Consider the following 22,371-nt stretch of genomic DNA (forward strand, 5'->3'; position numbering starts at 1 on the left):
CTTAAAGCTAAGCAGTACCGAGGCATCTAGAAACTGCTAGAGGGCCTCACACCTGTGAAACAGGAACTGCCCAGCGGGCTGCTGGGTTTCCCACCTTCGTTCTTCAGTGCAACCCACAAGCCACCAGGGCTGGCGTTCTGCACATGTTGACAGCCAGCTTCGCAGGCTTCCTCACCTGACCGCGTGAGGTCCTGCAGACCGGTGTCCGTCAGTGCGATGAACTGTGTACACATACATGGCATGTGGTGGCAACACCGCCTAATCCCCGGCCTCCGCCCAGCCTGCAACGGGACAGGCCCTCTAGAGGAGCCTCATAAGGAAGGTCTGAACTTTCTGATCTTCAGTCCCTAAGGCCCTAGCATTGTCTGCCTATAGAAGCTGGTCACTAAAGGCACAAAGAGCCTTTAGGAGGCATTGAAATGATAGGTCCAGAGACAAGAAGTCCATCGAAAATGAACTCTCAAAAAAAATCTCTTCCCCGTTCTCTCGCTCACACCTCTCAATGTGGGGGATGCTGGGAAAACGGAAGATACCCAGAGGAAGGGCAGGTGCCGTGGGCACCGCACCCCAGTGAGATCCCAATTCTCTTACTCCTAGTTTCCCGGCCTTCTGTCTCTTCAGGAGGAAACAAAAGGATTGAAAAAGGAAACATGACCTCATCTTTAAAGTCAGGGGAAAAAGCCAGGCAAAGTGGTTCGTATCTGTAATCTCAATATTTGGGAAGGTGAGGCAGGAGGAGAGTGAGTTTAAAGTCAACCCGGGCTACACAGTGAAACCCTGTTCTTAAAAAAATCCTGTTCCTCCCTTGTCTCCCTACACAAAATAAAAGTAATTTTAAACAAGAAAATTGTATCTTAAAACTGATTCCTGAATCACATGAATGTACTATCGGGGTTAGTGAGATGGCTCAGCCCGTGAAGACGCTGCTCCCAGGCCTGACGACCCGAGTTTGATCCCAGGGACCCACAGGGGAGACGGAGCAAACCAACTCCAACAAAGTTGTCTTCTGACCTCCACACACTGTACTGTGGCATGTGCAAGTGTGCAACACACACGTACATACATGTGCAATCTAATAAAAATTTTGTTTAAAAATAAATAACATTATAGAAAGGGGAAGGTCAGGAAAAAAACACGAGAACGTCAATCTCCTAAACGCCTCTGGATTGGACACAGGAGAGAAGCTGCTGAGGAGGTGGGATGCGCATGGTGCCTGGGCTGCAGCCACACCAGATGTGGACACACGCAGATAGTTCTTCCTGTCCAGACAAAGGTTACTATAAACACTGCTGCATCTCCACCACTGTTAGCCAGAAACTCCAGAGGAAGACAGCACTTCTCGAGGGAGTATTTTAACAATCTCAGGATGCGCTGGTTCTCTGGAGATTTCTAAAAAATTAATAAATATGTAAACACATAAAAATGACCTCACCTCCTTGATAATTCCTCTTGAACTAACCTGTCTCAATTTTAAATGTTTAAGTGAACAAGGCTCTGAGTCTCCTTTCTTAGCACCCCATAACCTGGAAGGTCAAATAATCTGCCTATAAACAGTCCCCAAAGGGCCACTTTGCCTTGTGGTTCTGGAGGAACACACCCATGATGGAAGTGAAGGGTATGGTGTGGGTGACAAAATACCCCCAAGCCAGAGCAATAAGAACAGGCCTGAGTGCTCAGGGACAGCCAACTGGGACCCTATGGGCTGTCATGGCTTAGAGAAGCAACCGGCCACCTTACTGGTCACTTCTCTGGACCAGTCCGGGAAGACAGGTAAAAGCAAGATACATCTGTGTGTTTTGCCTATACAGCTTCTTAGAAATCTGGAGGGTTTCTGTATCTGAAGTATAATGAGTGTCTAAAAAGATTATTAACCTTTATGGATCAAGCCACTCCACACAACATAAACACAACATCCACTCAAGCTCCCAGTGGCCTACACCTCCAGGAAGGAGCTGCATCTTCTCTTGGGTACTACCTCAGTTACTTACAGAAAACAGCTCCTGGTACCCAGGGTCAGTTTCACTCCCCGGCAGCAACCTGCCCCGAACTTAGCAGGGTCTTGAGTGGCACTCACCTGCAGCACCTGGGGGTAATCGAAGGCCTGGTGCTGGTAGCAGCGCTTGCGGACGGAAAGGACCCCCTCCGAGAGATTGGTGCATTTGTCCAGGACCAACACTGACTCTCTGTGCTTGGCCTGGAGGGCTTCCAGTTCCTCTCTGTACTCAGGGTGGATGGCCATCTGAGAGGACAGCAGGAAGTACCGCCGCGGACTATGGGGGGAGGGAGGGAGAAAAGGTCGCCTGGGGTCAGTCACTGGTCAGTCAGGTCACACAAAGCTTAACACTGAACTTCTAGCAACAGGTCAGTCTCAACACCCACCACTTATTTTTAAAATTATACTGAGTGAGTCACATTACTAGATATTAAAAACATTACATACTATATAAAAACAAGGTATGACTCACTTGTATTCTGAAATATGAAGCCATAAAATTCTTATTTAGGCAAATCTCTTCTCTTTCTATTTTTTCTTTTTGCTGTTTTACTTGGTTTTGACACAGGGTCTCTCTATTTAATCTTGGCTAGTCTGGAACTCACTCTGTAGACCAGGCTGGCCTCAATCTCAGAGGTATCCGCCTACCTCTGCCTCCTGGGTGCTGGAATTAAAGGTGTATGTATGCCACTCTGTCCAACAGAAACTGTTCTAATATCGTGAAGAAATGCTCATGGCATGCTAAGCCTGAAGAGCGTGCTATAAACACAGATATGTATAAACAGAAAACAGGCTGACTACTTGAACAGAACAACAAAACCTTATCCTTTATTAAACCTGAGTCTACGGTCTGAGAAGAAACTGAACACTGGCTGCATCCTTCAAACAGGGAGAGAGGAGTCCCCCTGATGGGCTGCAGCGTCAAACAGCACCCCCTAAGCTATGTAGGGACTCTGCGACATGTCTCCATTCCCAAGGCCATATGGGCAGGAGAGGAATCTAAAAACCAGAAATGGGGTGGGGGTGGGGTAGGGGTGGGATGGTAACTATCCTTACCAAATCACAGAGCACATCTCAACATGTATGGCAAGTATCCAGAATGAAAACAAAATAAAGACATCAAAGGTCCAGTGTTATGCAGGCCTCCAAAGATGCAAAACTGTGAGCATGGAGGCACATGTTACATGTCCCACATACTCAGGAGGCTGAGGCACAACGTGACCAATCATGGGGCTTCAAGCTCATCAATAGACTAGTCCATGTATAGATTTATAATTTATGAATTATACAGTGAGATTATTTAGTGGGTAAAGGTGCTTGCTACCAAGCCGGATGACCTGAGCTCAGTCCCTGGTACCCAAGTGGTGGAAAGAGAAAACTAACTCTTATAAATGTCCTCCTATTGCTGCATGTGCACTGTGGCACACACACATGCACACACAGAGATACACACATACACACAAATAAACACACAAAAGTTAATCATTTGATGGGTTCCTGGAAGGTTGTGAAAATTTCGGGAGAGGGGGGGACTCCATTGGATGAAGCATGAGGTTGGGGTGTGCTTGAAGTATGTGTTCTGCCTCTGGCCCTTCCTCTTTCTTCAAGCTTGCCTGGCTGCTATGGGATAAGCAGCTTTGCCCCACCACGTGCTCAAGCCGCCATGTTGTCCTGATTGGGCCAAGTGTGAACTGAAGCCTCTGGAGCCATGAGCTGCCCTCCCCAAAGATGGTTGTAAGGCTGCTGTCTAGGAGATGTCTGCCTGAAAGGCAGGACTCCTACATATAGTACAGAGCAGGTAGGACACAGGGAAGAGGGCCTGTAGGACAGGGGATCGCTGCCATTGAGAAAATTCATATAAAGCAAGTTCTGAGAAAATGAACACCCCACCCCTGCTTACCCTGAAAAGCAGGGCAGGGCTACATACATCCTACTCAAACTGGCAAAGCCAGGGAACACTAGGAGCTGTGTGTTTTGCACACTGGCTCATAAAGCCTAAGTCCTGTGACTGTGTCTGTTCTAACTGATGAGAGTCTTAGCCACATACTCACAGCCAAAGAACACGCTCTGCAACTCAGGTTACCCTCCCAGAGTACAAACTTTCAGATCCAAAGTCCACTTCAGTTGCATGAAGACATACAGAACAGAGAATCACAATGTCTAGACACTGAGGATCATGGGAGCCAGAAGGGAGCTGCAGCTATGGAAGGCCAGAACCAGAATGGCCCTGCAGTGCTGGATGGAGCTGGAGCCAAGTACAGTAATACACACTGGTAATCCCCGCACCAAGGAGCTAAGGCAGAGAGGTGACACGTTTGAGGCCAGCCTAAACTACACAGCAAGAACCTGGTCTCAAAGGTATATAAATATGGGGCTGGAGGGCAGAGGGGCCCAGGCAGTGGCCCACACAAGCACGAGTGGCCCACACAAGCACGAGGGCCCGGGCTCAAGCCCCAAGCATCATACTCAGCACATCCACTCAGAGCTGACGAGCACATCCACACTCCAGAGCTACCCACACCACTCCAGAGCTGGGAGGTGAGCCAGCACATACCCACACTCCCAGAGCTGGGGAGGTCGAGCCCAGCACATGCCCACACTCCCAGAGCTGGGGAGGTCGGGCCCAGCACATGCCCACACTCCCAGAGCTGGGGAGGTCGGGCCCAGCACATGCCCACTCCCAGAGCTATCGGCCCACATTCCCAGAGCTGGGGAGGTCGGCCAGCACATCCCACCCCAGAGTCGAGCCGAGAGGCTCCCTGGGGCTTGGTGGCCAGTGAGTCAAGCATAATTAATGCCTCCAGGTCAGTGAGAGAGCCCTCAAAGGAGGCGGACCTCATTCTTGAGGATGATACCCAAGCACCCCTCTGGCACACACGCACACGGGTGCATGCAAGCCCATACTCACACAAACACACATACACACACGCACAGAGTTATACAGATTCAGACATAAATAGATGTTAGTGCGTGGTTCTCAAAGTAACCTGAGCAGAGAGAGTCAGGGTGGATTTCACTGTTCACCTGTTCAGAAGCTGTCAGGCCCACTAGAGCTCTGCTCACTGGCCTACCTACCCCTCAGGCCCGCCGAGTACAAGTGTGCAGACGTGAACAGGACTCTAAACAGGCTCCCCTGCCTGCATGCTGGCTCTCATCGGACAGCTGATGGAGTATGCCCACTTTAGTTCTAACCAGGCAAAATTTTCAGGTAGATTTGTTTTTCTTCCGAGGGCTCATGTTAGCTATGACTCTCACGTATCTTCCCAGCCCCACTGATCTCAAAGCTACAGCCAAATCGTGCTGAGAACTTGATGTCTCCCTCAAACCTTTACCAGGGTTATAAATTCCTGATTTAGCTTCGTTTAGAGGGAAAATGGTAAGAATTCCAGCCAGGCCCACCACGGCTGTGAGAAGCAGCTATCAATAGCAACAACTCCAAGCTTCCCATTGGAAAAGCACCGGGAGGGCTTTAAAATAAAAAGGGAAACAGCGTTGCTATGCTGGGCGGCGGCCCTCCCGAGACGTGGGAACTCCCCGAGAGACACCTCTCACAGAGGGCAGGACCTGCATGCTGTCGCCAGGGCACCCTCCCTGTCTTCCCTGGGGCCCTGAGAGGCTAATGAGGTCAAAGCCTGTTTTCACCTTTAGTCTCTGGAGGGCAGGAGAGGGGTGTCTTTTATAGAAGTAACATTCCACTGTAAGCACAACTTCGAGGTGGCCAAGGAGGAAGGGCCCTGTCCCACGAGCCCTTGGCCTTTGGGGGCTATCATGAAGACAGTGGGGTCTCTCACAGGTTATTGCAACCACAAAATTTTAAAACTAATTGCAACCTCAAGTGATCTCCAACTCCATGCAGTCATACATGAAAATCAGAAAGATCAAATTACTAGAAAAATACCACAGACAACAGTTTAAATCTCTGAAGTCAGGCATCTGAGTGGTCTCCGGCACTTCAGTGCCTGTCCATCTCTGGGCTCCAGTGTTCTCATCCTTGGGTTAAATCTGGAGGGAATGAGAGCCCTAAGCCAACCGAGCAGCGGCTGGATTAGGACACGGGGCAGATTCACAGTGAGTTTCGGGAAGGTGTAGCAAGCAGACAGGCCCAGAGGCATGGACGCCCAGCAGACCAGTCCTCACACACTCACTGCTTGGCCCAACGTTTCTCACGTTTCTCACGTTTCTCAGCCACACCCTGATGACGTCTGGGGCCATCCACTCCCTGTTGTGGTGGCCGTCCTGTACAGAGGGGGTTAGCGTGGCAGGCCTGATGCTCTCCTGTGGAAGTTTTCGCTACAGGCTTCTTGACTGGCGTCTGGGAACTGGTAAGAGAGGTTCACTGTGCCCAAAGCATGCAAACAGGACAGTCCGTGCCAGGCAGGGCCAGCCTACCTCACGCTATATCAATGCATCAAACTGAAGATCCTGGGTACATGACAGAGCTGCTTGCCTCACAGGAACAACAAACCTTGAAACAGGGCACTTGACACAGCAGTTTCCCTGGCCTCTGGATTCTCTGTGAGAACTGTTTGTGAAGAGCTGGGATCATGCAAGTGCCTGTAATCCTAGCACTGGGGAGGCAGAACTGGGAGAACTGTCACAAGTTCAAGGCCAGCCTGGTCTATAAAGTGAGTTCCAGGCCAGCCTGAACTACAGAATAAGAGCCTCTCTTCAAAGAACCATCAGTGACGTGTGTGTGTGTGTGTGTGTGTGTGTGTGTGTGTGTGTGTGTGTGGAGAGCCACACCTGTAACTCCAACAGGGCAAAGACAGAAACAGGAAGATTATAAATTTGAGGCTTGCCTGGACTACACAGTGAGACTGTCTCAAAGAAACAAGGGCTAGGACTGTGGTGTAGGTCTGTGGCAGAATTTGTCTAGCACACAAAGGTCTTGGGTTCAATCCCAAACCCTGAAAGAAAAAAAAAAGCAAAAAATTTCTTTAATAATTCCATTTTGATAGTTAAAAAAATTAGCATAGGAATAAATTCATTTTGTTCATATTTAGTGATGAATATTAATTTTTAAAAATGCCTGCTATGGTTTAAACATTCTTAACAAAATTCACAGTGAAATTTAATTCCCACTGTGAAGAGTGAAGAAGGTAGAGATGTCACTGAACTGTGCTCTGTGGAGGTGAGACCTCTGGCCTTGAGGGTGGAGCCCTAACCAGGGGCGGGGGCTGCAGCTCTGTAGAAAAAGAGGAAGAGGCCTGGATAGGAGCATCTGTCTCACGGTGTGATGCCCGGCACCCCCTGGGTGCTCTGCAGAGTTCTCCCAGCAAAAAGGCCTTGCTAAGCATAGCTGCTCATCCTGAACACCCCAGCCCTTAACTAATAATAAGAAATAAGTCTTCATGCTTTACAAACCAGTCTGCGGTACTCAGAGCAACTGAAAACAATGTGCAAGTTTGTATTTCATGAGATAATGAGAAGAAAGGGAGCCTTAAATATAAGTCACAGAAGCATATGTAAGAAACGCAAAAAGGAGCATCGTATCAAGTTATGTTCTCTGTGCTCAGTGTATGGGGTGCTGCGGACCGAGCCCAAAGCTGTCCGTGTGCCAGGCAAGCACTCAAAGTGAGCTACAGCAACCGTGAAAAGGTGTTCAAGCTTTTGGAAATTTTCATAGTAACTTTTTGGAAAACTGTGAATCGTGCGCTTGTATGGGATGAAGATGCAGGTGCCCGTGCAGGCAGAAGAGGGCGTCTGAGCCCTGCCGCTGGAGTTACAGGCAGTAACGAACTGTCCAGTGTGGATGCTGGGAAGCAGACGTGGGTCCCCGGCAAGAGCAGCAGGCACTCTTCACCACTGAAACATCTCCCCAGACTCAATGCTTTAAAATTGTATTGAAGTTGTGTTGTATCAAAAATAATAAAACGCAATGGGCTTTGAGTAGCCAGGGAAAACCTTGAAAAGGTCACGAAGTTGGAGAACTCAGTTTACCGACTTCAAAATTTAGTGCAGAGCTACAGTAACTGAGCCACAGAGGTCCTTCCACAAGGACTGACACACGATGACAACCAGCACAGAGAGTCCAAACATAAGTCTGTCTTTCATGGCCAGGTCTATCTCAACACGGGTCTGAGTATACAAGTGGTGCTGAGACAACTGGAGATAGACAAGCAGGAGAACGGATGTGACTCTACCTCACAGAGCACACTCAAAACACATCACACACCCAACACAACAAAAACTCCGAAAAGAGAACATGCGTGCACATCGAGCATAGGCTTGATCCGGCAATGGTCTCTCTTTTCACTGTTGACACTTACACCAAAAGTACAAGCAACCTAAGCAAAAATCAGATCTACTGGGGGCTGGGAGACATCCAGGCAGGAAAGGGCTTTCTGTGAAAGCCTCAGGCCCTGAGTCTATATGCCAATACCTAGCACACATGCGGTGGCATGTACCTGCAGTCCTAGTCCTGGAGAGACCGACCCGGGAACTCTAGAGGGTCATTGGCCAGCACTGTAGTCTCCATGAATGGGTGAACTCCAGATCCAGTGAGAGACCCTGTCTCAACCACCAAGGTGGAGAGCAAATGAGGAGGACATCTAACTTCAGCCTCGGGCCTCCAAACACAAACACAAATGCCACTCCCCAACCCGAGACAGACAGACAGACAGACACACACACACACACACACACACAAAGAAACTGAACTTCATCAAAAGTAGAACTTTTTGTACCTCAAAGGTCACTATCAAGGAAGTGGAAAGTAGCCTACAGAACAGGAGAGAATATTTGCAAATCACATACCCAGTGAGGCCCCTATGCCTGGACTACATAAAAACTGTTAAAATTCTACAACAAGAAGACGAGTCGATTTAAAATGAGCAGATGCTATGAACAGGCATTTCTCCAAAGAAGTTATATAAATGACCATAAGCACAAGAGAAAGACAGGCAGCGGCAGGCGGGGTCACTGGGGAAAAGCAAAGCAACAGGGATACAGTGCCCACATGTCCTAGGATGGCCAGAATCCAGAGGGCAGACGACGGCAGAGCTCTGAAGACGGGGACTGGAAACGGTATACAGCGCTGGCTGGCTGGCGCAGCGCTGTAACCTTTGGGAATGGGTCTGGTGTGTCCTCTGCAAGTTACAAGAGAAATACCACATGGCTCAGCAATGCCACTCCTCGATATAACGCCCAGGGAACTGAAAACACAGGCCCCCACAAAAGCCTGCACTTGAAAGTCCAGAGCAGCATGTTCAGTCCAGCTAGACATTAGAAATAATCACAGCTGCCATCCATTGGTGACTGGGTGAATCGAACATGGTGCAGACACACAATCAAACAGCCAATGAGAGAGTGCCTGCTCCATGCTACGGCTTGGGGAAAGTGCAAAAAGACACTCGGTGGAAGAACATGGACACAAAAGGCCTGATCACACCAGCATGAAGTGTCCAGAGCAGAACCAGAGAAAGGAAAGAGGCGAGCAGACGCTGCCCTGAGCAGAGATGACAAGTGACAGCTACTGACGGTATTTGGAGAGTGGTAAAATGTTCTAGAATTAAGATAGGGGTATTGATGAGAATTACACAATTCTGAATAAGCAACAACACCCCCACTGCCGGGATTTTACACTTTAAAACACTGGATATACAGTCTGTGAGTTACTATCAACTTAAATGTAATGACGTCACACCCGGGAGCCGCCCCCAGGAGGACTCTGTGCTGCTGTGTACAGACCACGCAGCCCTGCTTTGCCCTTTCCGAGGGTTACAGCAAAGTACCTGGAGCTGACCCGGGCTTGGCACAGGGTCCAAACATTTGCTAAAGAACTGCTGCAGATACTTCAGGGCTTGGCTGGCTCCAGGCCACAGGGGTAGAACACACACAAGAAGGCACTGTCTTATCCTAGGGAGTGTACACTGGCTTCTCAGAGTCCACACAGGCTTCTGAGTCTGGTATGCTCAGAGAACGGGCCTAATGGTTCTCTGGGTGAAGAGCACCTTGAGATTCCTTTCTATCAAACTGTGAGTCGGTCTCGAGCGTCACCTGGTAGGACATTCACTCAGCTACGTATCTGGGTGCTTCTCATTCAAGCAAAGGATGCTCCTATCCTCATCGTGTCTGTTTAAAGCTCACTGAGCTCCCCCATGAAACAACTTCCAAATAGTCTCCAGCAAAGAAAGGGTTAGACGGAAAGCCCACCACGTCCAGGCAACCAGACCTCTCCCCTTACGGCACGTACGAAAATATGAGCCAACTAAATGTCAGACCCACTCTGGTGGTTAAACAGCAGACCTGGCCTGTACTCCATCGCACTGACAGAATCCAAAGACCAAAGCAGACAGGCCTTCCAAGAGTCATGGTGCCACTGCACAAGTGTCATCCTAGGAGGGGACGCCTGCAGTGGGAACATAATACAGGGGATCTGCTCCCAGGGAAGAGAAACTGCGGCCCACCCTTCCCCAACTAAGCAGTTTCAAGTTGAAACCTAAAGGATGAGCAGGGCAGGCCGTTAGACTGACAGAGATAAGGAGGAAGACTGCCAGGCAGGGATTAGGACATGGCTTGGTTGGCAGACTACCTGATGCACAGCTTCAGGACCTGAGTTCAGATCCCCAGAGACACTGTGGAAAGCCAGACATGGCAGCATGTGTCTAGAGCACAGCCTGGGTGGGAGGCTGAGAGATGGGAGGGATTGAAGGGCAGAGACAAGAAGATCTTCGAAGTTCACTGGCTAGTCAGCCTAGCCATATGGATGAGCTCTGGTTCAGAGAGAGACCCTGCCTCAAAAAACAAGAAGTGGACAGCAACAGAGGACAGATACCCGAGGGCCATCCTTGTCTATATACATAAATATGCGCACAAGACCCCCCACAAATACATACGTGCATATACAACACACATAAACATGTGTACACAACACACACACACACACACACACACACACTCACACACTCACAGATGAAGAGTTCACAGAATAACAGGGGAGTAAAACCTGTTCTAAAAAACTAAAGGGAAAATCCTTCAAGAGAAGACTTGCACGGGAGACAGGCCAGACACCAGACAGCTGTGACAGGCATTCGGGGAAGTGTGGCGTTACCCGGCAGGCCCTGGAAGGGCAAGACCAGGCTGGATGGTAGTGAGACTAGAGTCAGGGACACAAAACAGGACATCACTTAGCATCCCACAGGAGATGGCAGTGGGCTGATGCAGGCAGATCCAGAGGAACACTTCTCACAGGATAGACTTGTTAATTTGCTGTCTGAAGTGGGGGCAGGATGCCACTGGTTTCTGGTCTGTGAACTTAGCAGACAGCCCACGAGCTTCCTACGATACTGAAAGCTATAAGAAAAGCAAGATGGGTGGGGTAGGCCAGCACACTCCTGACTCTGGCCTGAAGTAGACACCTTGCTTGCCAGGGTACCCCACTCCGAGCCTTGCCAGCACCCACGCTCTGTAATGGCACACTGCCTGGGCTGAGCCACCTTACCCTGGTGCTTTCTCTGGAGAGCCACCTCAGTTGACAGTGGGCTGAAGACAGGAATGCTGACGTCATAGCCCTGCCGGTAAGTCCAGGTAGAAAAGCCGCCACCAGCCAACAGCGCCCTGCAGAGAAAAGACTTCGGTAAACATTTGAGCAAGAAAGGTCGTCGTGATAAACGCCATGGGAAGGGATGGCAATGACTGAGTCTTAATAAACACAACAGATAATATGAGAGTCCCTGTGCTTGAGAAACACGGATACAACCCTAACTCAGTGCACCACCCGGGCATCAGCTGCTTCCATCAATAACAACAGCTTTCCTCCACTGCCTAGAGCCTTCCCTTACTTTAAAAAAATTGAACTACATTTCTATTTTTTGGTGTGTGTATATAGATGTGTGTGTGTGTGTGTGTGTTGTGTGTGTGTGTGTATTTGCACGTGTGCATGCACCACAGTACATGAGTAGAGGTCGGAGGATAAGTTGTGAGAGTCTGTGCTCTCCATTCACCATGCGGGTTGCAGGACAGAACTCAGGTCATGAAGCTTGGCAGCAAGCCCCCCTTACCCACTGAGATATATTGTCAGCCCCTGTGTTACCTCCTTCGAACACCACGCGCCTCCCTGGAAAGCCTTATCCTTTTTTAAAATTTTATTTTATTATTTTTAATGTGTATGAGTGTTTTGCCTGCATGTATACCTGCAGAGGCCAGAAAGGGCATGGGATCTCCTTGGGTTAGAGTTATACAGAAAGTTGTACAGAACAGCCATGTGGGTGCTGGGAATCAAACCCAGATCCCCCGGAAGAGCAGCCCGTGTTCTTAACCACTGAGCCAGCTCTCCAGCCTCCATACCTTTATTCTCGACACACCCACAGCAACAGGAGTAATGGCAGGTCTGCAGGAAGACTGGGTATCATTTCTCACCCTCTCCTGGGATCTCACGAGACTACAGACAAGAAAAGCAGTGGTAGCCGGCAGGTACCACATCTCACACCAATCAGCCCAGACTCTCTGGTCCCTGGACAAGCAGCTCTCCCTCTGCCCTGCCAGGGCTGTGTCGCTCACACAGCCTCCAGCAGCTGCCACTGCCCCTCCCAGCGTGGGTCTTATTAATCCATTCCCTAACTGGGAAACAGGGATAGGCCATGCACTAGAGCCTCTCTTGGAGTCTGTGGGCACCAGCACGCCTTCTCCCTAGTTAGAAAACACCCACCACATGGTTTTAACTGGGTCCGGCAAGTGCCATGATGACACTTCACCAGACAAAGGGAGCAGGTGTGGGTCACACCACCCTCGGCTGTCTTCTCTCCTAGGGCCCCAACCCATCCACCGAAAGCACTCTCTGGGGTGATTTTGCCAGTTGCACATGCCTCGGAGTCTGCGCACAATGTCTGAACTGAGAAACCACATTTTTCTTCTCAATATTGATTGCTACCAATCCCCTCCACACCCTGATGACAACTTATATTCCCGTCTAACGTGGCCAGTCTAAGTTCAGAGGTGTTCAAACCACCCCTGGAAATTCCACTCTGTTTGCTTAAGCACTCTGAAACCAAGAACTGCCAAGTGGGGTAACAAGCAGGCTCAGAACCTCTCCAGCTTCCTGTCTACTACTTCTAAGACGCAGTATAACTATCCTCAGTACCAACACACGCTCTGATGTTTGCCTGATTAGCATGCAGCACTGAATCCATCCAGCATGAACTTGGACGGGTTCCATGGCTGTGATGGCAAGCAGACCCTGCAGGGCCCAGGGCTGCTGTGCAGAGAAACAGACGTGGGTGCTATAGACAGGCACCAGGCAGCACAGGTAAGCCAGCATTGTAGGTGACGATACCGTTACTGTCCGCCTACAGGACTACAGGAAGGGGCCGGGGGGGGTGGGGGGGCTGCAGAGCATGCTTCCTTTCTCACATCAACCCTCACTGTTATTCCATTATTCTGTTGTGGCCCCAAACACGTTAATATGTTGCAGAGGCGTGGGGCAGGTGTGCAGATATGGTGGAGAAGTGTGTCTGAAGCAGGCCTGTGTCATGTGTACACACACACACACACACACACACACACACACACACACACCCCAACACACACATCATCATCATCTCTGATTGTGATCTCAAAAGAACCTTGATGGCAGGAGGTCAAACTGTCCTCAGGCCAGGCCTGTACTGAGGATCCCCCCTCCCCCTGTAAACCCCAGCCTCTTCAGCCCAGCTTCCCATGGCATTACAATACAGGGTGCCAGCTGCCCTCACTTCCCAGGACACATGTTTCACATTGACTGCAGGGAGAACGTCTGAGCAGGGCATTCTGTTTTCCCATCACAGATTCCCAAACTGGAGCTCAGTTCTGCAAGAGATGGAATCGAAAACTTGTGGCCAGGAAGGCTGAGTTAATGACCCTACCGACTGGCAGGCCAAGGGGTCGATAGGGAAGGTCTCCAGCATGGAGCTAGCCAGGGCTCCCTGACTCTGGGACGCCTCCTCTGTCGCCAGCACCGAGCCTTGCTCCCACCGCCCTCCTGACTCCCATGCACACAAGGAGCTCACAGGCCTCCTCCTATTGCTGAGCAGAGTGCCAAACAGAGGTGCCTAGTTTATCAGTTTATTTAAAGAAGTATTGTTGAGCATGTTTCGGCATGGCACATGTCTCTAATCTCAGCACTAGGAAGGCAGAGAATGGTGGGTATTTATGAGTTTGAGGCCAGACTGGTCTCCTTAGTGAGACTCTGTTTCAAAAACAAACAAACAAAACAACAATTAAAAAGAAATATTGTTGAACAGAGCATGGTGGTGTATGCCTGTAATCTCAGCTTTGAAACCTGCGGCTACAGATTGTGAGTTTGAGGCTAGTCTGTACTACAGAGAGAGAGTGTGTTTCAAAAACACCACCAAAAAAATACCATATGGCTGGAGAGATGGCTTTGCAGTTAGGAGTGCTTACTGTTCTTACAGCAGACCAGGGTTCGGGTCTCAGCATCCCCAATTGTCAGTAACTCCAGTTCCAGGGGATCTCATGCCCTCTGGCCTCCAAGGGAACCTACCCACCTGAGGTGCACACAAACTCATGCAGGCATACGCACACATACACACTTAAATAAAAATAAATCTTTGTCTAAGTACTGTCAATATTTTACATATGGTAATAGTGTTGTAGTTAATTCGGAGATCCACACAGGATTGTCTGCACATGTAATGAGGTCTGGAATTTGCTTCTAGATAATTGGAGGAGAGCACATTCTGAACAGCTGGGGCAGGACTGGCCAGGAGGGGATGAAGCTGAGAGTGGGTACAGAGTTCACTGTGCTATCCTCGATTCTCTTGTACAGGATTTACGTTTCCCTAACAAGTTCAAATAAATGAATATAGACACCCACACCACTGCAGAAATATGTACAAGACATATTCAAAGGAAGACTAATGAAAGCCAAGGTAGTAATACTCTAGAATATACCTGAAAAAATGAACATTAGTTAAGCATCGAAGAGGTCTAATATGCTCCTACTAAAGTTAAACTGAATGTGGGAGGGTGTGCATGTATGTGTGTGTGCGCGTGTGCGTGTGTGTGTGTGTGTGTGTGTGTGTGTGTGTGTGTGTGTAAAAAGGACTAGAAAAGCAAAATAGTTGTGACAGTTTTAATTGTCAAGTTAGCACAATGTAGAATCACTTGGGAAAGGATTTGTAATAAGGAGTTTTCTAGATTAGGCTGGCGTGTGGGCATGTCTGGGGGAGAGGAGGTTATCTTAATTATGCTACTTTATATGGGAAGACCCAGCCACCAAGTAGGCGCCACTATGATTCCCTGGGTGTGGGTGTGGATTGTACAGAGTAGAGCATCCCAGCCGAGGAAACATGCGCCATTCCCTCTGCTCATCACTGTGGATGTGACTAGCTGCTTCACATTGCTCTTCATGTCCTCGAAATGATGGGCTGAAGCCAAATAAAACCCATAAACCCCGTCTCCCCAAAGCTGCTCTGTCAGGGTGTTCATCAGAGAAACGGGGAACAAAACTAAGACACTATTCTAACGGTGAGGCGCTCTCTCTCTCTCTCTCTCTCTCTCTCTCTCTCTCTCTCTCATGAAACTGGAAGGAGCAGGCTGTTTAGTTTGATCCCTTACACACTTGGATACAGCTCAACTCTTGTGCAAAACACCTATGTGTCACATGTACTGTTGCTAAAAACTCTAAGAGAAATAGGAAACATTAGAGCAGCATAAAAGATACATTTGGGTTTTGGACTACAGCTCAGTGGTAGAGCACTTTCTTAGCACACGGAAGGCCCTGGATTCTAATTCAGTTCAGATCCTTACATTTCTTTAAGCAAAATACCATATAAGCAGACAGGCAGTGGTGGTGCACACCTTTAATCCCAGCACTCGCAAGGCAGAGGCAGGTGGATCTCTGAGTTTGAAGTTAGCCTGGTCTACAAAGCCAGTTCCAGAATAGCCAGGGATACACAGAGAAATCCTGTCTCAAAAAGCAAAACAAAACAAAATATCATATGAGCAAGCACATCCATGAATTTGGACTTCCAAGATCTAATCTAATCCACCTGCCTTCTATTTCCAGAGCAGACATCCAGCTCCAGATGATGCTACTGTACACTCCTCCAAACACGCTAGCAAGGACAGAGGATAGAGACTTAGAAACAAGGCTATGACTCCTCCCACACAGAAAGCTACCAAGGCATCAGAGTGAAATGTACGGCAGCCAAGATGGAGGCCAAGTACATGCGGATGAGAACAAGCTCGCCTTCTGGTTCTAACACCCAGGCACCAACTACTAAAACTCCGACCGTCTTCTGCCCATTTGGCCCCTTCTCACATTTAACACTTGATTAAAAATAAAGATCAGTGACACCCACAGAGCATACATCAAGATCCCAGCAGAAGCAAAGTGTCCCATTGGGCATGGTGGCACTCGCCTTTAATCCCAGCACTCGGGAGACAGGCAGGCCACGGATCTCTATGAATTTCACAGCCAGCCTGGCTCCAGGCCAGCTGGGTCTACATCGTGAGACTAGGAAATTTTTAAGTGAAATGTTCCAAACAGAACAACAGAACCGAGCCTTCCTAAAGCACACCCCAAACAGGAGTGTACCCCAACAGCTCCTCCCTGCCCTCAGGACATCAGCAACTATTCGGGCCTCAGCAAGGGTCCTGGGCCCACATACACATAGCCTATTTCATTTTAACGCCGGTGGGGGCAATCATTCCCTTAACATTTATGTGATGTTGGTTCTCTCAGTTCTACAACCTTAGAATTTGGTTATCCTTCTTCTGCCCGTATTCCTTACACATTTCTGCTTTTCTAGGCGTCTATAAGAGCAGCTCAGTCAGGAGGCCAGTCACGGACAGCCTGGGGGAAGTGCTTGCGCAGACTTGTGTGGCCACACTGCCCTCTGTTGGCCACAGGGCTTTCTGTGTGGCAGCCACACTGCCCTCTGTTGTCCACGGGGCTCTCTCTGCCTGTGTGGCAGCCACACTGCCCTCTGTTGGCCACAAGGCTCTCTACATTATCATGTGTCTTCCAGACAGAAAATCAAAACTGACTGGAAGCCTAGAAGGTTTATTAGATGAACCATCTGGGCAGACACATGACACAGTGTATATTTCCACAGATGATAACGTTAGCCTCTGAGAACACAGCTGGTCTCAAGATGAGACCTCTGTCAGTAACACTGATCTCAAGTTCAGCATCATCTAACAAGACTGTGGAATAAATAAAATCTGCTCACACACTCGTACAACACTCCTGTAACCTGAACACTGTCCTGAGCTGGGGCCAAACTTTCTGCTTTCCTCAAAGCTGTAAGCCAAACACTAACAGAGGAGGCAAGCGCAGCACCTCATTCTGGAACTTTCCAGGAGCCTTGGGCTAAAGTGAGTCAACTGATGCATGAAAGGGCAGAGAGGTGTAATGAGTGAGCTCGGCGTCAGGAGCACGACCGCTGGCCACCTCTGCCCACTTCGGCCTGTTTGGGAAGCTTTACCAGAAAGGAGGAAACATGGTGAGCTTCCGTGAGTGGGAGTATTTTTGATGAAGTGACTGTGTGGAATAAAAAACAAGGGATAGATGGAGGGGAGGAGACTGGAAAGCTGGACCGATCAATAAACAACACGGCAATGATGCCCTGAGCCCCCTGGCTGCCCTCACAGTACAGGCTTCGGGGACCTTTACACATCCACCCTTCTCTCCTCAGGAGCTACAGGACCACTTTTGGCAAGTGAACCCCAATTCAGAAAGCATGGATGGACAACCATTATCCTAATTGGCTTGGGAACTGGATGCTACACTTGAAACTAACACCAGCCCAGACTAGGAAAATAAGACGGTTCTTCAAGCTGTCCCAGGACCCCAGCTCCAACTGCTTCCACAGGTTAACAGCTTCCGAATTCCTGTCTTAAGGAGAGAAATGCCTCAGAGGATTTTCTAGTTTAATAAGCAATTCTGATCGTAAAATATATCCCAGCAGGTTCAGGGACCTAATTCCTTTATCTATCTATCTATCTATCTATCTATCTATCTATCTATCTATCTATTGTAAGACAGGTTTCTCCCTGTGTATCCCTGGCTATCCTGGAACAGGCCTCAAACTCAAAGATCCGCCTGCCTCTACCTCCCAAATGCTGGGATTAAAGGTGTGCGCCACCTCACCTGCATCTAGGAACCCAATTTCATGGAAATAAATGATTCCTATTTAACTTACCTAATCCTCAGAAATCCATCATAGGACAGCCTCCCAAATGCTCACCTGTCTCTGGGGACATCCAGGGCAGTGTTGTAGTCTGGGGGACCTCCAGGCAACATGTTGAACAGCAGGTGATTTGTTCCTCGATCCCACCTATTGAGAAAGCAAACAATTAAGAGAGTCCACACTTCAACCCTGAAGAAATGAGGGTATGATGATGCTGGATCACATGTGCAAACTATCCAAGCCTGCAACAGCGCCACCTGCTGAGACACAGGTGTAAGTGGCCACAACAGCAAGGCCTCCCAGGTGCAAAGAAACTTCTGAACACCCAAAGGGACAACAGGTTAAAACAAAAATGGAAAGATGTGTACTTACAGCTCATCTGCTACATCACCATTTCTGATCATTTAAACATAAAAATAAACCCAAAAACCTGAGACCCACCTAAATGCTCAAGAAGCAAAAGTAGGACTGGAGAGATGGCTCAGTGGTTAGGAACACTGGCTGCTCTTCCAAAGGACCAAGGTTCTAATCCTAGCACCCACATAATGGCTCACAACTATCTATAACTCCAGTTCCAGGGGATCCAATGCTCTCTTCTGGCCTGTAGGACACCAGGCATTCATGTGGTACACAGACATACATGCAGGCAAAATATCCATACACATTTAAATAAAAATTTAAAAGAAACAAAAGTAAACAAATTATAGGCAGCTGATTAAATATATACAGAATATCCATAAAATGGAATAGCACACAACCTTCAAAATTATATAAAAAAAGAATGTGAGGGGCTAGGGAGATGACCCAGTCAGCATAGTGCGTGCCGTACAAGCCTGGGGACCTGAGTTCAATTCTCAGCACCTTTACAAAAGCCAGGTGCAGAGGAGCATGCCTGTAACCCCACTGCTGGGAGGCACAGACAGGAAGATCTCCGGGCTCAATGACCAGCCACCTAGCCAAATGGGCAGGCTCCAGGTTCAGTGAGAGACCTGTCTCAAAAAAATAAAAAATATAAATAAATAATAAATAAATAAATAAAATAAGATGGAGGGTGATAAAGACACCCAACATCAATCTCTGGCCTTTGCATAGACATTGTGTGTGTGTGCATTCTAGTGCTCTCATGTGCACGCGCACATACATACACACACATACACACACACACACACACCACCATTAAATTATTTGGAAAGATATTCACAATACATTATGAGAATTGAAGCTTCTTTGGAGTATGATCACATGATGCCATTCCTGGCCAAAAATGTGCATAATTACACACACACAGCAATTTCATACCAGAAACAAAAAAAGACTGAATAAGCCCAGTGAAACAGTAATAGTGCTTACCTCTCAGAGGCAGAGGGTGGAATAAATCTTACATTCCTTTTGCTGAGCTGCCTGCCTTTCCAGGCTTTTCACAGCAAACGGGAATGACCCGAGTGCCTGGGGTAGACGGCTGTGCCTTTTAATCTACAAGGAGAAGTCTAGCAGGAGAGCTTCCCTTAGTTCTAAACTCCACGAAGCCACAGGCCGCCACAGCCGCAGGATGACAGCCCCACGGCCGGAGCTCACAGCACAAACCTCCTGCTACACATGGGTCACTCACACACGTGTGAGCTGAAGCATCTGGGGGGCACATCAGCAGGGGACACGCTCCCGTCTCTCCCCTTCCCTCCAGACCGTCCCTCGGGCTCTGGCGGCTAGGTGTCAGGTACCTGGAGAGCTGGGCCAGAGCCTGTGCCGTCTCCTTGATGCGAAGGGGGTTCTGGTTCAGCACGTCGATGGAGGGGACGAAGAGGCAGGCCCGGCTGATGTCGTCGGTGTAGTAGTCGCTGTCTGAGATCGCCGTCAGCAGCTCGTTGTACTCCCGGGAGATGGTGCTGCTCACTGGGACACCCGCGTCGTCCACGTACTTTTTCAGGGGGTAGATGTACACCTTGATTTTGTTCTTGGGGTTGAAGCCACAGCGGTAGACATCGAAACACGTGTGCATTCTACAGCTGAGGTCCCCCCGCTCTGGGATGGGGCTGGCAGCCGGCAGCCTGACCACCGGCACTTCCCGGATGCTGCGCTTCTCCACACCCCCGTCGCTGGAGGACTCGATGGAGTGGGGCCAGAACTGGAACACGCCTGTGGCGATGAGGCCCAGGAGGACGATGGAGAAGAGGGTGACGTAGTAGAGCCGGTGCTTGGTCTTCATTCTGGGGATGAGGGCGGGACCCCGGATGTTGTACTTGACTGACGCGCACATGACGACACAGAGAGCCTCTTCCTCACACACCTGGTCAACACAGACAAACGTGGGAAAAAGCAAATGTTTAGGATGGCAAGCAACACCCCGAAAGGATTGGATTGTTCAACTTTTAATACTTTTATTTAATTTCTCTCTCTCTCTTTTTTTTTTTCCAAAACAAGGTCTCATATAGCGCAGGCTGGCCCTGAACTTGCTACATAGCCCATGATGGCCTTAATCCCCTGATCCTCCTGCCTCTGTGTCTCAAAGACTGTGATTATAAGCACAGGGCATCAAAATGACAAGGATTTTTGACACTGCTAATATATGCAAATATGTATTCTTACATATAGGATAAATTTAGTATTTAATGCTATACATAAATATATAATATGTCATACACAATATAAAATTATAGCTATGCCCTATTTATATTCATCTTTTAAATTTATCCATTTTCTGTATAAGTATTTTTGCCTGTATACATGTGTGTGCCTGGTGCCCATGGAGGCCAGAAAAGGACACTGTCTCCCCTGGAACTAGAGTTACAGATAGTTGTGAGCTTCCATGTATGTGCTGGGAATGGAACATGGGTCCCCTGGAAGAGCAGCCAGTGCTTTTAACTGCTGAGTCATCCCTCCAACCTCAACCCCATGTATATCACTTTAAGCATAAGCCAAAAAATGTTGGGCCTGGAAGAAGGTGCTGACCCAAGAAGAAAATTCTAAAACAAAATAACTACAGATACTTATTCTGAAACATTCACCTGACCTACAGTGATAGTTTACCTGGACCAAAATGATGCTTTGTAACTCTAAAATCAGTTTCCATTCACTCACTCACTAGGTACTATGACAGAGACAAGGCTGACCGTACCTAGAGGAGCCTCTGGCCTAGTGAGGGAGAGAAGAGGAAGCAAGGGATGCAGAGTGTGGAGCCGGGTCAGGGGCATCTCAGAAGAGCAGCCTCCATCTTTAAATCTAACGCAGGTTGGTATCTTATAATGAAAGCAAAGGCTGGCCCGTTTCACTGAAAAGTATACACGTGAACCCAGCAGGAGAACCAGAGTAAGGGAAAGAGGAGGGGGGACAGAAGAAAAGAGTCACTGTGGTCAATCCAGATGCTGACAGCTCCTCCCATCCATGAATACACACAGCAGCACTTTGCAGCTCAAGAGCAGAAGCCCAGCCCCTTCCCTGCAAGTCCCCACAGTCTGGCACTTACATAGAGGACATTCTGAGACTGTGAGCCTGGGTCCCAAGAAACCTCAGAGTTTGAGCAACCAGTGGATGGTACCCTCAGATAGCCACACTGTCCCCATCAAAGGCCACATGCTCATTGTCACTCTAAGCCACTGCGTTTTTGTGGTCAGTTACACAGCAGCAGAAAAAAAATCAGTAAACATCATGGGCTGAGACAGAAAAGAAACCGCTCAGTGCTCAGCAAAAAGGCAGGATGCTGGCTAGTCTTAGGTCAACTTGACACAAGCTAGAGTCATCTGAAAAGACAGAACATTAATTGAGAAACTGCCTCCGTAAGAGGCAGCTGTAAGGCATTTTCTAAATTAGTGATTGACGGGGTAGGTCCAGCCCATTCATTGTAGGTGCTGCCATCCCTGGGCTGGTGGTCCTGGGTTCTATAAGAAAGCAGTCTGAGCAAGCCATGGGGAGCAAGCCAGTAAGCAGCATCCTTCATCATGGCCTCTGCATCAGCTCCTGTCTCCAGATTCCTGTCCTGTTTCAGTTCCTGCCCGACATGGCATTTGATGACAAACTGTCATATGGAACTGTGAGTGAAATAGCCCTTTCCTCCCCGACTTGTGTTTGGTCATGGTGTTCTGTCGCAGCAATAGTAACCCTGACTAAGACAGGCACACTTGCCCTGCAGACCATAACATAAGGTGCTTACCAAGCCAGCTTCCCATAGCTCACACCCAGGTGCTGTGGGCAGGACACAGCCTGGAGTGTGATGGTGGCTGCTACAGACTGACCAGGATTGCAATGAGCCAC

The 22,371-nt window shown here is 48.8% G+C and overlaps 1 protein-coding gene across 1 annotated transcript in view; it reads right to left on the reverse strand.

The window, feature by feature from the left end:
- Ext2 (exostosin glycosyltransferase 2) overlaps positions 1–22,371 on the reverse strand; it is a 153,480-nt gene that overhangs the window by 124,120 nt on the left and 6,989 nt on the right. The window contains 5 exon segments of the mRNA XM_028878997.1: positions 2,075–2,270; positions 11,436–11,454; positions 11,457–11,551; positions 18,184–18,273; positions 19,845–20,410. Of these exon segments, the coding sequence (XP_028734830.1) occupies positions 2,075–2,270; positions 11,436–11,454; positions 11,457–11,551; positions 18,184–18,273; positions 19,845–20,380 (936 nt within the window). The 5' untranslated portion in view covers positions 20,381–20,410.

This window comes from Peromyscus leucopus, chromosome 4, assembly GCF_004664715.2.
Source record: "Peromyscus leucopus breed LL Stock chromosome 4, UCI_PerLeu_2.1, whole genome shotgun sequence".
In the NCBI taxonomy this organism is placed as follows: domain Eukaryota; kingdom Metazoa; phylum Chordata; class Mammalia; order Rodentia; family Cricetidae; genus Peromyscus; species Peromyscus leucopus.